Genomic DNA, 14,199 nt, shown 5'->3' on the forward strand with positions numbered 1-14,199 from the left:
TGCACAACCCGGTGGTTTTATGTCACTCGGATTAGCTCATTACGCAACAGCTTATACCTTAACAGTAAATAAAGCTCAGTCGAGAGTCGGCATCATCCCATACCTGATAATCATTTCAACGTTCAGTATTAACACCTACTTTCACGTCACAAATCACAATTCATCTTCACGTACATATGCCAGAAATTTGAAACCAATCGTGGAGGATTAAATAATAAAAAGAATGTCTGAAACTTCATCGCTTGAATTGTATCGATTCAAATCTGATTGAAATTTGTCAAAAAAAATATAGTCAAGATGAGTCTATGCAGCGCATAACATATAACGTAGATAACGCATATCATAGCTTGAATAATATTGAAAGTTGGCTTTATGGAGATACCTGTTAGTGGGGTAGTCCAGGGCCGTCGCGGGTTGGGTCAACAGGAATCTCGATATTGTTAATGGACAGGCGCTCCGGTGAATCCCACACTACCCGGTCACCAGAATATTCGACCGGGTGTTTCACTGAAAATTTTACTCATGAAAAAAAAAATTGCATGTGTTAGCATTTGCGTAGCACACTTAGGCGTTATGTTACTTATGCACTGCAAAAGCTCAGCTTTCTACTTTTCAGAAGAGAATTGTTACACAGCGATGTACATACATACCAGTAACAGTGGGTAATTCTTTTATGATTTAATACCCATAATTACTAGATGGTGAGAATGATATCAAGCAAAAATCATTCTGAATTTACAATTTAAGCTTTACGAGTCACATAATATTTATTGCAGTTCTCAGCTATGAAAAAGCAATTAAAATCGAAACGAATTTGCCATCGCATAAATGTTAAAAGTAGTTTTAATTAAATTAAATTGCGAGTTTTATATTGATATTACCAAGAGATTAGTTAAAAAGGCGAATATTACTTGTCTCGGATACGAGTGTGAATAGCGTTAAAAGAGTAGCAGGTCGTAAAAGGCATCGTTATGAGCTGGATGTGTAAATCCCGAAGCGCGGAGCCCCGACGGGTCTTTTGCGCCTTCCACAAAATACCTTGCCTGGTGTTCTGGCGGCTGGGTAGTCTGGGATTCCCCGAAGCGTCTACCTGCAAAAATCTCCGATTAAACTTGAGTTAAACCTTCGGAACTGTTTCTGAGAGATATATCGGCACGGTCAGAGGGGACTTCAAGTCGCTACTCGCTAGTCAACTCCTTTTCTACAAGTTGTATGACCGTTGCTGCCCCACTTACCCCAAATTTGGCTCCTGATTTTGGGATCCTCTCTCCTATTTGAAAAAGGAGTTGAAAGATCAATGCATATTTTCTGAGGAATTTAGTACTACATTTACTACATACATACATACATATGTATGTAGTGAATGTAGTACGCAAAAGTAATGACAAGTGCATTGGAGAAAATGGTGGCTTGGTAGAAATTACAAAAATTTAATTGTTTATTGTGATGTGATTTTAATTTTTTTTTTTTTTACTTTTTCTGCATAAGCCTAAGACCATAACTAACTGGTTATAAACTATTATATATTTTGTTAAAAATAAGTAAGTGCCTAGTGTGCATTTTTAATTCTTCTACAAAATTGTTCGTTAAGATTTTTCGATAAAATTTTGTACAGGCCCGTTTTGAGAGGTGGTCAATCCAGTGGCGTGCGCAAATTTTTTCTAAAAAAATTGCTAATATGGTTTATTCAAATTTTGCTCCTAGAAACTGTCATCGAATTGTCATTGAATGTTATATGAACCAGGCCATTTTTGCTAAAAATGTGCAGTTTATCAAGCTCTATAATAAAAAAAAAGATCCGGGCTAAATTGCACAATCAATAAACTTTTTACAGACTGACCCCAAAACAAATGGGTCACACTGTACATGCAGTAATGGCCATAAGTATAGAAACCTTAAGTATCCCTGTAAATCTTCCTTTTACGTTAAAATTTGTGGGGTTATTTGAATACTACTGCTACTTAAGGATTGACACCCTTAAAATTTACATTAAAGTTAAATCTAAGTGATATAAATTCTATTTGAATAACAAGTGAAATATAACATTAATTCATGTTTTATTTAATGTTTGGTGGCATATCAATTTCACTTAATGTTTGCACGACTTCTTTGGTTTATAGAATAAACAAGTTTTCTACAAACTTCCACAGGAATTCATTTCCAGTCTCTTTCTAAAACTTCGAACAAATGTTTGAGATTATGTATTTTTTCTTTACAAATTTGTCTTTTGAGGTATTCCCAAAAATGTTCAATCAGATTAAGATCAGAGTTCTGGGACGGCCACGTCATTTTCAGGACACAATTTTCTTGAAACCAATTTTTAACCAGCTTTGATGCGCGCTTTAGGTCATTGTCTTGTTGAAAACTCCAGGACAGAGGCATTTCCCACTCAGCAAACAGAAGCATGTGGTTTTCTAAGATGTCTTTGTACATGAATCGGCCCATAGTCCCATGTATTTTAATTATTGACCCAACCCCAGATGCTGAAAAACACCCCCAAACCATGACACTTCCACCGTCATGTTTTACAGTAGGCAATTGATTTTTGGAGTTGACTCATGCATTTTTGGGAGGTCTTATGTATCATATACCATCACTTTCGAATAACTGAAATTTACTCCCGTCACTCCACAAGACGGTATTCCATCTTTTTTGCGATCAATTGATATGCTGCCAAGTGAATGCAAGATTCGCTTTTTGATTTTTTTTTTAATTAGTGGTTTCTTGACAACAACCCTACCAAATAAACCTTCAGCTACCAAGATTTTTCGCGCCATTGAATTCGAAACCCCAATATTGTGTTTTTCAGTAAGGTGGCTTTAGATATGCATCGAAGTCAATTGTGGATACTTTTCCGACATCTTTCTTATTAATTTATCGGTACTTTTTAGATACTTTATCGGCCCACGTGACCTTGGAAAACTGTCTACCGTACCACGTTCACGAAAACTTTTTAATATTTTTGATATTGTTCCTTTAGGGACATTTAAAGCACTAGAAACGCCGCACTACTTGTGTCCATTGCCAGATGACTCAACAACGCGTTGTTTTTATTCTTGAGGCAAGTGACGCTTTGCCATTGTTGTTGCAATTGAACTCTATTGTGCAACATACAAATTCTATAAATTTAACTATTATTATTTTTTTTTTAATCAAGAAATGCAAAAAGTTTCCATACTAATGGCCGCAACTGTCCATAGGTACATACTATTCTGCTTATATGCTTCTGCCTAAAATTTGAATTAAAAAGGATTAGACAATAAGAAAAACTAATCAAGAATAATTTAACTTATGAGCTCTAATTCGCATTACGCATATTGTAACGGGTTACTACTTTGAGCTCGTAATCCTTCGCAATTTCGAGAATTAATTTAAAGCAATTGGGACGTTCACAGATCATCTTTCTATCAAAATTATCAGTTGTTATAATTCACGGGATTATCTATTCGCATTAATAAAGTTTAAATTCAATTAGAAACTAAAATTACATATTCCTACAGATATCTACTCTATGTACATAGTCTTATTAAGCGCCCTGCCAAGTGCCGATCTGGGAGTATCACTCCCAGAACTCAGGATATTGCAAACATAGTTGCCTAATTTACATAAATTTCTGAATATAAAGGAAAATAGCATAGAACGTTTTATCTGTATAATCATTGATTTAGTTAATTGTAACATAGCAAAGAAATGAAAAATGCGATGTATTGGGAGATTTGCATGAAAAATTGGAAATATTCTTCGATTAAAGTCAGCATCAGAAGAGAGATGTGACGAGATTTATAGCTTTGGTAAGTTCTTGACGAATTGATGAAATTGAAGAAATATGTGCAGAATGGAGGAGACAGTTCCAAAGAAGTTCAAGTCGGAATCACTTGAAGGGCACCTCTTAGATACATTAGTCTGTTATCAGCTGTGTATCAAGTGGTTTAATCAGCAGACCACGCGTCAAGTTCATGGCCTACAGCGAGGTTTTTTTAATGAGGGCTCGGTACTCCAGTAACTTAATCAAAATAAAGATATTATTTGTTGGAGCCAGGAGATGCTCAAGCTAATGCGGCCATTGACACTTGATAGAGGTTAACAGCAGTTGTGAGTACTCTACTCGCTCTTCCAGTTCCCAGTTTGCTTTCATAAACTTTATCTGCTAGTTAATATTATCGCAATTATAGAATTTCCAGGAAAATTAGCCCAACTGAGCAAGTAAATATCCCGTGATAACTCCGGATAACCGAAGACTACGATGATTCTGGCAGTCTCAAAAATCCAGGCACTGTAATAATTGATAAGGTATAAGATAGCTGACCGGTAGAAGTGTTACGAATAAACCAGAAATTATGTGATTGATCATCCTCATTAATATTCCAGGATGTTCTCTCCTGAGTGACCCTTTGCAGCCCATACATTTCTCTCATCAACACTTTACAAAATGCCCATTCGTTCTGTATCACCATGAATCTTCCATCTACGAGGCATTGACAAACACGTTGCAGTATGGCTAATCATGAGACCGAAATTTATGATAAAAGCTCGTACTCCAATATTTATTAGCCAATATGTTTGTATGTAGTTTATAGACGAGCAAAAATCGATTAGGTTTTAGGCAGGTATTATTCGCCATAATCGTAAGTACCGCCTTACGCTTATAAAAATAAACCAGTTACACATATTAGCTGATAAACTCAGCTACGCAATGTTCCAGATGACTAACCTCCCTGAACATTGTTTTCGCATGAAGGCACCTGTTTCATGAGTAATTTTTATCGCCTCATATAAATCAGTTGGAGAAATTCTTAAGGATCAAATTATGACTAAATTGTAATGTATTTAATTGGAGACTATATACTAAAATAAAAGTATCGAGGTAATAAATAAAGGTTTTCTTTCAACGGGCTTTCTCGATAATCTAATTCCCCTGTACTGATTCAGCATCAAGTGGGAAAGACTAGTATAATTCACATGCTCGCGTGATCGACAAGTTCCTCTACCCAATTTTCAAAATAAAGCAATCAACTCTTTAAAGAACCAGCTGGTTCTGGTGCCTCTGGTTCTGAGATCCGGACGACCATCCCCGTTCAGTAGTGATCACACAACCGGACAAGAAAGAGGCGCACAAAACATCATTCTCGCTCAACGATCAGAGAGTATGAAGAAAAAACCGGGTCGAGTGGAAAGGAGTTAAAAAAAGAGAAAATGTCAAGAAAAAATTCGAAGAAGCTCCGAGAAAGAATTGCGCCACTGATATTCTTAGTCGAAACTCCATGATTTTGAATGTTGCGAAAGTCAGTGTCGTACCGAAGGAGAACGAAATTCCAAGGGAAGATGTTGTGACTTATCAATCGCCGAGAGTCTTCAAAATTCATAATTATTTATCTTATATGGAAAAATCGAGGTCAATCCAATTGAAGTGATAAATACAGAAAAACAAAAGAAAAGGTCATTTATTTTAAAGATCGTTCTTTTTATGCGATAACCCACTCTTTGCTTCTGATATTGACATCTCATAAATCGTTATACGACAACACTCCTACGGAAAAATCAGGGTTGTCCCGACAAGGGAATAGAAAATTAATTAAATCAAATTTTTATTGACATTATACCTGATTTTATCTTATTAAATTTGGAAAATTTATGACAGTTTTGAAAACGCTAGTGATTTATAGAAATTAAAAAAAATCTATAATTTCTAGAGTTGCAAACGGGTTTGAAAAATATCTGAAGGAGTTAAAGGGGTACAAACATCCAAGAAAAAAAAAACTTCATCATCGGTTTAACTCACATGGTATTTTTTTCGCACACGCGTGGTAGTTACAACCTTGAGAACCAGCAGGCAGAAAATACGATTAAACTTCCCAACTAATCAAAACGTAATCGCAAAGGGCTATCATCTGAAAAGAAAGAATTACAAAAATATTTGTGTAAAACAGTAAGACATGAACTTTTGAATTTCCAAATTCCTGGTTCTTATGGTAGAGCTCAAGATTCGCCACCTTCGAAATCAATGCTCTTCCGAAGGTCTCAATATTCCCAATAACAAACTTTGAAGTTTCGCTGTAGAATGTGGACTTATCGACTTACATGTACTTTCTAATATACAATACTGTTTTCCAATACCATAAAGGAATTATTGGCCCGTATCTTAAAATATAATAAAAGCCTCCCATACAGTGAGTACTCAGATATTATGGTAGGGCAGAGAGATAAGCGCAGGTCTTCAAAACGCCTGAAACAGCTTTGTTTTTTATTGGGTAGATTTTTATCTGAGTTGGTTGTAAACTAATATATAAGTATAATCACTGAGAGTAATATACTCAGTATTTGCACAAGATTTTGGCCAGAAAAATTATAAGTTTGTGCTCTTTCTTGAAAATGAAGTGGTTCCTATTATATACAGTTTTGGTGGCGATTCTCGCTGGACAAAGTAAGCTTTATCTTGCAATTTTATAGTGATTTTTGTGTTTTGTGGTTTTTTGCTTTGTACAATGTAAAACTTTTGCTATTGTTCATTTTTTAATAATCATTTTAAGAAAAAGATTTATTAAACTGCCTTAAGTACATACGTAGCATTTTTACACGGTTTTGGCAACTTAATTATTTTTCATTATTTTTCAATTTTGTTTTACTTTGGACAATAAGTTTCAAGTTCAGCATCAAAAAATAATTTTTTTCCGAAAAAATTTGTCTTTTAATGTGCACTCGGAATTTGAATAAAATATCTCATAAACCCCACAAGCTTATCACCAGAAATAAAGTTCCAAATTCAAACTTTAAGACCCTATATATAACTCTCCGTACCTAGGAATTTTTCTATGTATTTTTGGATGTATAATCTGCCCTAGAGCTTTCTGAGCAATATTTTGCAACGCCTTGGGTACAGGGTGTCTCCCGTCAAAGCAAGATTTTATAGTATCTAAATTATTGCAGATGTCTCTTTTGAATACGAGTATCACACAAACTCCCGTGGTTTTAGAATCGATACTACATTTTCTTAAATGAACCACCCTCTGTATTTATGCATATTCGAATATTAAAAGCACATTCCATACCTAACTTTAACGGCCAAATAAACTGGAAAATGTCCATTTTTGAATTTTCAAAGGCCTCAACATTCATACTTTAACTTTGAATGGTCTACCTAATGACTTAAAATTGTCTGCGAATTCGGCTTGTATGATAGAACGAAATGGTTCTCTATTGCAGCTCTAGCTGAAAGATGCCAAACATGCAGAGGAACGGCATGCCAAGCCAAAAAGATTGCCGAAAAAGATTGTAACGAGTTTGTCTCAGCTCTTCCTTTCGAAAGTCAGCTAATGTTCAACGAAGTAGACGACAATGCTCAATATGGTTGTCTAAATGTCCAATATTATATCGGTGAGTTGTACGAATTCAGTGAGTTTAATGAATAAGCAATACGATTTATCCAATTTTTTTGTATTTTTAGGAAAATCTTTGGAAAACATTCGGCAATGCGTCCTCTCAAACAACTTAGACTCGTATTGTAGCACGCTGGAAACCGTAGTAGCAGTGAAATCATGTAAAATCGAATCAACAGACGAGAATAGGCATAAAAGAGAAGCTGAAGCTTCTAATATCGAAGATGAAGAAGAAATTGAGGATGAGATTACCACGTCAGAGCCGACAACTAGCGAACCTAGCTCCGCCATTTCCAAACATACGGCGGTCGCTCAATTTTTATTAATTTCATGTGTCGTTGCTACACTATTGAATAAACTATTCTAAATCAAATTAAGTAAATTTAATAGCCGAGTGTTGGTTCGACTATACGGTACGCGATCAGTAAAGTTTTATTGTAATATTGTAAAATTACAGCGAGGTACACCAAATCGTATAAATGTACATACATGCAGGAGATATGGTGATTAATAAATAAAATAATAATTTATTTTTTTATGTGATTTGTCCTGTGATCGTACACATTATATCAATAAATGTAATTTTTATTGAAAAGTTTTAAATCGATTAGTCTTTTATTTCTCAAAATTTTTACTTACCACCGCTTTGCAAGAGTTCTTCAACCATATCGGCCATAGCTTTAATACAGAGAGGTCCTAAAAAGCTGAGTACATTTGAAATATCCCGCACGCCAATGAAACGAAACTGACCGTCACAGATTTAATAAAAATTCAAATTCAAATGGCGATTGACAAGTGATGTTCCAGAGCAACTTGTAACAGAACACTGAACAACTCTGCGGTGCCTTTCCTGAACAGACTCCTTTAAAACCGTTGCTTCATTGAAAGCTGAAGTTGAAGTTTTACGTTTTTGGCAGTTGATTCATCATTAAACTCGTTGAATCTAGACAAAAATTATATTTGAATCTGTATTTTTTTACGCAATTTTTTTTTTATTACTAAATTTTGGATTATTCGTTAGAGTAACAGTTTTCAGGTGTGCATGGAAAGTTCTCTCTTATAATTGCGTCACATTGGTAGGTATCAAACGTCCTTTATCCATGTATTTGTATTTTAGAGTAAACTACATTTTGATAGTAGCTTTGGGTTTGGGAATTGGCGCCTTTGTGATGGTCTTTACTTATGATTTTAAACATAAAACTACATGTAGAGGTGCGAAAAATAAATTCCGGAAAGTATATAGAGATTTTTAACAATTAATTGTCAACTTTGTCTGTGCCTCGAGTACTTTAGTTGGTTTACTTTAGTTAAAATTCTTATAGTTTACATAAGACTATTATGAAAATAGTGACAAATACCAAAAAATAAGATGAAAAACAGTCTCAAATATACTACTTACGTGAAAAATCACTTGATAAATACATAAATTACATAATAAATAAATTTTTACATGAAATTATTGTCATTTTCTGACACTTACCTGGATTTGATACCCGTTATAACATAATTATGGATCACTTATTAGATCACAAAAATGTCAGGAAAAAAGGCAAGAAAAGCTTTATTAAGGAATCGAAAGAAAGCAGCTTTGCAGTCAACCTGCAAGGAAAGTGGAAGCCCATCATATTCTGCAGCTTTTAGTTTTGAAATTGAAGAAGTGGATAATACCAACAGTAGTCGTTCTTATAAGGTGAGGTATTATATATTGACCCATGGTATAATAGGGTTACTCAAAGAGATATTAAAAAGTCATAACTAAATATTTATAACACAAGTTTTAAAAACTTTTAAACATATTAGGTCCCTAAAAAATGGAAAACCCCATATATTTTTAATATCATTTAAGTGTTCTCCTTGATTTGTAGAGTCCACTAAAAACACCTGTATCAACGGCGTCTGGCAGCAAGCGTCGCGACTCTGAAAACACTAATGGTGGTGCAAAAAAAAGGTCTAAAACCTCAATGCAACAACAAAAAAGCAATCATTTTGAAGTTACTATTAAGTCCACTAAAAAGAAAGGCAAGAAACAAGTGTTATCAACGACTTTACCATCCCCAGTAAGGTATTATTGGCTATATTGGAAAAGTTTTTATTCAGAGCATTTTAGATTGAGCGAATGAGCAGGAGCAAAAGTCTTCTTGTGTCAGAAAACAATAAAGGAAATGACTCAACATATGAAATCGTTCAGACTGATGATGTCCACCTTTTAATGTTTGAGGATAAAGAAAATTACAAAGACTTAACTGAAAATGAAAAAAGTGGCAGATGGCTTAGATCTTCAACAAAAAGGTCTACAATCATAGCTGAGAAGCGAAAAGTTTTTGATCACAGCCGAAAAGCAAAAAGGGAAGGTAAGGAATTCATAAATTATTATTTTATGTGAGAACCATGGATAAGAAGTTTAACTGGGAATTACTCTTTGTCATTAAAAGCTAACTAGAATATTTTGCATTTTAGGAAGTGATAGTGAAACAATTAGCTTCGTCACGGTAAGAAAGCATCAAGAATTTTCGGAAAATAATGATCTTAATTTGCCAAATGACGAGATATATGGAGACGTAAAGAAGACAAGTTCCAATAATGGTGATTGTTTACCTTCTATTCTTTTATTTCATCTTAATGTTAACTTCTATTCTATGGAAATCCGGCAAAAATCAAGATTTGGTTCCGGATCGTGATCAGCATGACGTTAATTCCAATCCAGGATCTGCTACAGTTGGAGGTGAGACTAATATGTTTGAAGTCTCTGGGGATCAAGATCTTTTTAAATTGGTCCTCAATTCAGCAAACCGTGATTTACGTAAGTAACGATAAAACATTTCTTTATTTACTAGACAATTATTTTGTCCCTTCCTTCAACCTTTAACCTTTTTCTCCAAATTTATTTTGTCTTTCTATTTTTGGAAATAACTCCTCATATATCAGTAGGAATTACAGTGGTAGAATTGCTAAACTATTGTCAATTAAGGGTAACTGAAAATAAGAATTACCCTTGGCTATAAACACCTGTGTTCACAATCCGCATCAAATGTATAGAACATATTTAAAACAATAGTTTATTTTAGCCGACATTATATCAGAAACCGGAGAATCGGTGCTTCTAAGTGACACGTTCGCTAAAAACAAAATTTCAGTAGCTCCTAGATTAACAAGATCCAGTACATTTACTAAAGAAGATGGTATAGATACACCGAATATAAAAAATAAAAAGACCGACAGGAAAAAATGGTCCCAATCTACGATGTCAGTATTTGATGATGGGAATGATAGAGGTATGTTTAGAAGTGCTTGCTGCAAATTCATGAAATGCCAATTTAGGATTAGATGCTTCAGTTCTCTCTTCTTCTCACATAGTAATTTTAAACATGATTAAAACATAAAAGAAATCTTTCTGTTTCAGCTGACTTCAAATCTGAGCCAAACTTGTTTACTAATATTTCTGCAATAGTTGATAGAAGAAGCACCTTTACCAAGGATGATGTTAAAGCTCCAATGTTAAAAAAGAAATCTTCCATCAGGAAGCAATGGTCTCAATGTGAAGAAAATGAGACTTATAAAAGCAGCAAAATTAGTACGCTCATTTGCATTGACCTCTTGCGTCAAATTACATTAACCTAATTTAAATTAGAGGATCAATCCGTAATCTTAGACAATACCTCCGCAAGTCCTGAAACCTCTTCCGACTACTACAAAGGGACTACAAAAAGAAACACGTGTCTTGAGGAAGGTGATATTGAGAGCTCAGGTACCAATAAGAGACAATCGGTCAGAAAGAGATGGTCCCAATGTGAAGAAGTTCAAACACTGAAGAATAGGGAAATGGGTAATTTTTTAAGTTATTTGACGTAATTGTGTAACAAAGTCGAGAATCTACTTTCCATGCAACTTGTTTATAAACATGGTTCTAGAACTTAGAACCTTATATCAAAAATAAATTAGGTTTAATATCATTTTTACTCTTCCTTGAAAACCATATCATGTGATTTTTTTTTATATATAGTCAAAATTTGACTATCTTAGTCTTGCATCAGCAGATAAATAAGAACACGTATTATCTCCATCTCACAGAACGTCAAAAATCAAGATTTAATAGTTGATCGTATTTCTTTTCGGATGTTATCTTCCATGTTATTTTAACATAATTTTTGAAACAAAGATCCTAATCAGTCCTTGGCGGGCCGCAAATCTGTTGGAAGACGCTGGGATCAAATTGAGAAAACTCCACTTATATCTAAAGGTATTGTTATTATATTTTTTTAAATTTCTATACATATTAAGAAATTATCAAACATTATTTTTAGTATCCGGACCAAAAACCGTCTCAAAAACTGCCTCTAAAGCAAATAAATCTGTTTCGTTTTGGATAACGTCTCCAACAAACTCCAATAAAATGCCGAAGAAAGAAACTTTGGCTAAAAAATCAGTAAAAATTACAAGCCCTTTAAGTACGCCCACTGGGAAAACACGATCTCCTTTAGTGATGCGAAAAACACCTGCAGCTAAACTCCATATGCAAGACAGCAGCATTTTGGCAGGCAATTTTAAAGGTAAATTTAGAATTTAAACCTATGTGTGTATCTTGTATTGTGTACAAATGTTCACTGCAATGTGCAAGGCTAGTTTGAACCACTTATTCAATGTCTTGAGGATTTTGTAAAATTTTCTTCTCTGCTTCTCAGCACCTTAATTAGTAAAAATTTCTTTGCCTGTTTTCAGCTTCCAAATCACCTATTTTGCCATCGACATCGGCCATAAGCACTCCATTTAGGGCCAACAAAGAGAACAAATCGACGAAAGAAATATTAAAAACAAAAGATAAAAGCGTAGGAGATAAAACTGCAAAAAAAACATCAAAAGTAAAAGTGCCCAATTTTCAAAAAATACACGAACGGCAATTTGAAAAGATGGAAAGCATTATTGATCTGCAAGAGAGGAAAACTATTAGAGCTAAAAATTTGTTATCAGGAACTAAACCGTTGTTTAAACATAGTATTAGTAAAGACCCATTTAAAGAATCAAGAAAAGCTCTTTTTAGCCCGTCGACGACGATTAACGACAGCCTTTCCAAGCCTGTACAAGCAAAAATTGACAAATGCTCCTCTTCGACAAAAGTTAATATTAATTTAAAACAGGAAGCACCGCCGGGAAAATCAGCAGTTCCAAGATTAATTTCGAAACCTATACAGCATATGCTAACGAACAAAATAATAATAAAGGAGCAAAAACAGCCAAAATCACAAGCTGTAAGTCGGTTCGGGTTCAAAATGACTGCCAATAAATCCGCGACCAAACAGGAGCAAATTGAAGCCATTGTTTCAAAGTCTAAATTAGCTATAAGTCGGAAAGTGTTGAATCGCAACCATTTGGCAAACGTAAGGACAAACAGGCGTTTTGAACTGTTAATGCAAATGAGGGCCAATGAAGGCAAGAAGAAATGAGGTTTAATATTTGATAATGATCGATGAAAGTGTCTTGTGGAAATATAAGTTTTTGTATCATTTCCGCTTTTTAACATTGTTCAGAGACACTAGAAATGTTTATTTTACTTTATGCTATTTTGTTAGTAACCATTTTTAATAATTGTTAGGACTAGTAGATTATTAATATTTTTTGTTGTACGATGCGCTCCCATTAAAGTGCTTTTTCTGCGTGTATTTGTTTATAGATATTAGACATTTTTTCAACGTTTAATAGTCAAGACCCAAAATCTGATTTCTGTGGATACTTACCCAAAGAGTAAAAGATTACTTCTCTATACATAAAAAAAGTTTAAGGGGTTATTGTTATGTTATTTGTAATTTAAGATCATCTGTAATCATTGTAACACAAAAAAAAACTACTCTAGATCCATCAATATTCTCAAAAAAGTATACAAAAGTTGATTTATTGTTTGTTTTAGTGGCAAAAATTCACACAGACTTAATCGTTTGTTTAAAAAATTAATAGTTTCACTACATTAATATCTTATCTAATAGTGGCATGTTGTTGGAATTCAACCATAGATGAAGTCCCTAAAAGATCTATCCTTATTCCTTGACTATCAATGGGGCTGTGAATTTTTATCTGCCTCATATGAGTATCTCTACCGTTCTGGTGATTGCTAGTCACTGCTATTTGTATCATAAACACTCTTATTGGCCTATCTCGTATATCCCTTATGGGAACATGAACCCACCCTTAAAATCCATAAATAACCTTTTTTTCTTTAAAAAAATTTTGCCAAACTCCCACCTGAAGGTTCAATTAGGGGAACAACTTCAATCTCTTGTAGATCATTAAAGTGCGTCCCCACACGTATAGAAATTCTACTAGGAGTATAGCTCTCGTCCAGCTTATAATCAGTGTAAATGTATATATCACTAATAGTAGTTTTTCGTTGAAATTGAATGTTAACTAAATGAGGCAACTGACCATCTGACTGCCAATATGTGTCTGCTCGGTCATCTCTTAGTTGATCTACTCCAAAACCTTTAAAAAAGGATTTAATGGACGTTACAGGGATAATTAAAAGGGAATACCAGGTTTACAGGAAGAAAGGCTCCAAATAGCATGAGAACCTACTTCTCTTACATTTCCAGTCCTCTCAATTTTAATGGGATCTACATCTTTGGAATTTCGTAGAGACATTTTAATTTATTATGATAATACGTTTTAAAAAGAAGTCATAACAACATGAAAGAAAAATGTGAATTTGCAGAAATGAAAATAAATTAAGAAAATCAGCTGCTCCAGTACTTGTTTATGTGTTTTTGAAAAGAGAAATATGTCTGTTAATTTTCAGCACAAGCGATTGGTTGGTTATCGTCGGAGATGTGATTGCTTAAAA

General features: G+C 34.2%; 3 protein-coding genes across 4 annotated transcripts; 2 read left to right on the top strand and 1 right to left on the bottom strand.

The window, feature by feature from the left end:
• The first annotated feature begins 6,268 nt into the window (after positions 1–6,268).
• LOC136339875 (uncharacterized) lies at positions 6,269–7,976 on the top strand. Its single transcript, XM_066283445.1, has 3 exons — positions 6,269–6,421; positions 7,201–7,371; positions 7,442–7,976. The coding sequence occupies exons 1-3, from the start codon at positions 6,370–6,372 to the stop codon at positions 7,738–7,740; spliced, it is 522 nt and encodes a 173-aa protein (XP_066139542.1). The 5' UTR covers positions 6,269–6,369; the 3' UTR covers positions 7,741–7,976.
• A 338-nt stretch (positions 7,977–8,314) lies between these two features.
• On the top strand, positions 8,315–13,255 carry LOC136339861 (muscle M-line assembly protein unc-89-like). Its single transcript, XM_066283423.1, has 12 exons — positions 8,315–8,449; positions 8,899–9,063; positions 9,239–9,430; positions 9,481–9,724; positions 9,831–9,956; positions 10,033–10,173; positions 10,439–10,645; positions 10,774–10,944; positions 11,002–11,196; positions 11,530–11,610; positions 11,675–11,920; positions 12,090–13,255. Exons 2-12 carry the CDS (start codon positions 8,908–8,910, stop codon positions 12,809–12,811), a joined length of 2,481 nt encoding a protein of 826 aa, XP_066139520.1. The 5' UTR covers positions 8,315–8,449; positions 8,899–8,907; the 3' UTR covers positions 12,812–13,255.
• Positions 13,220–14,190, bottom strand: LOC136339874 (anaphase-promoting complex subunit 10-like). Of its 2 annotated transcripts, none has more exons than XM_066283444.1 (3): positions 13,901–14,190; positions 13,605–13,841; positions 13,220–13,549 (listed from the first exon to the last, which is right to left on the bottom strand). In XM_066283444.1, exons 1-3 carry the CDS (start codon positions 13,998–14,000, stop codon positions 13,338–13,340), a joined length of 549 nt encoding a protein of 182 aa, XP_066139541.1. In that variant the 5' UTR covers positions 14,001–14,190; the 3' UTR covers positions 13,220–13,337. The 2 variants fall into 2 exon arrangements, with proteins under 2 accessions (XP_066139541.1, XP_066139539.1); XM_066283442.1 differs by having other exon boundaries at positions 13,892–14,190.
• Positions 14,191–14,199: the final 9 nt, after the last annotated feature.

The sequence above is a fragment of the Euwallacea fornicatus genome, chromosome 7 (assembly GCF_040115645.1).
Source record: "Euwallacea fornicatus isolate EFF26 chromosome 7, ASM4011564v1, whole genome shotgun sequence".
NCBI classification, from domain to species: Eukaryota; Metazoa; Arthropoda; class Insecta; order Coleoptera; family Curculionidae; genus Euwallacea; species Euwallacea fornicatus.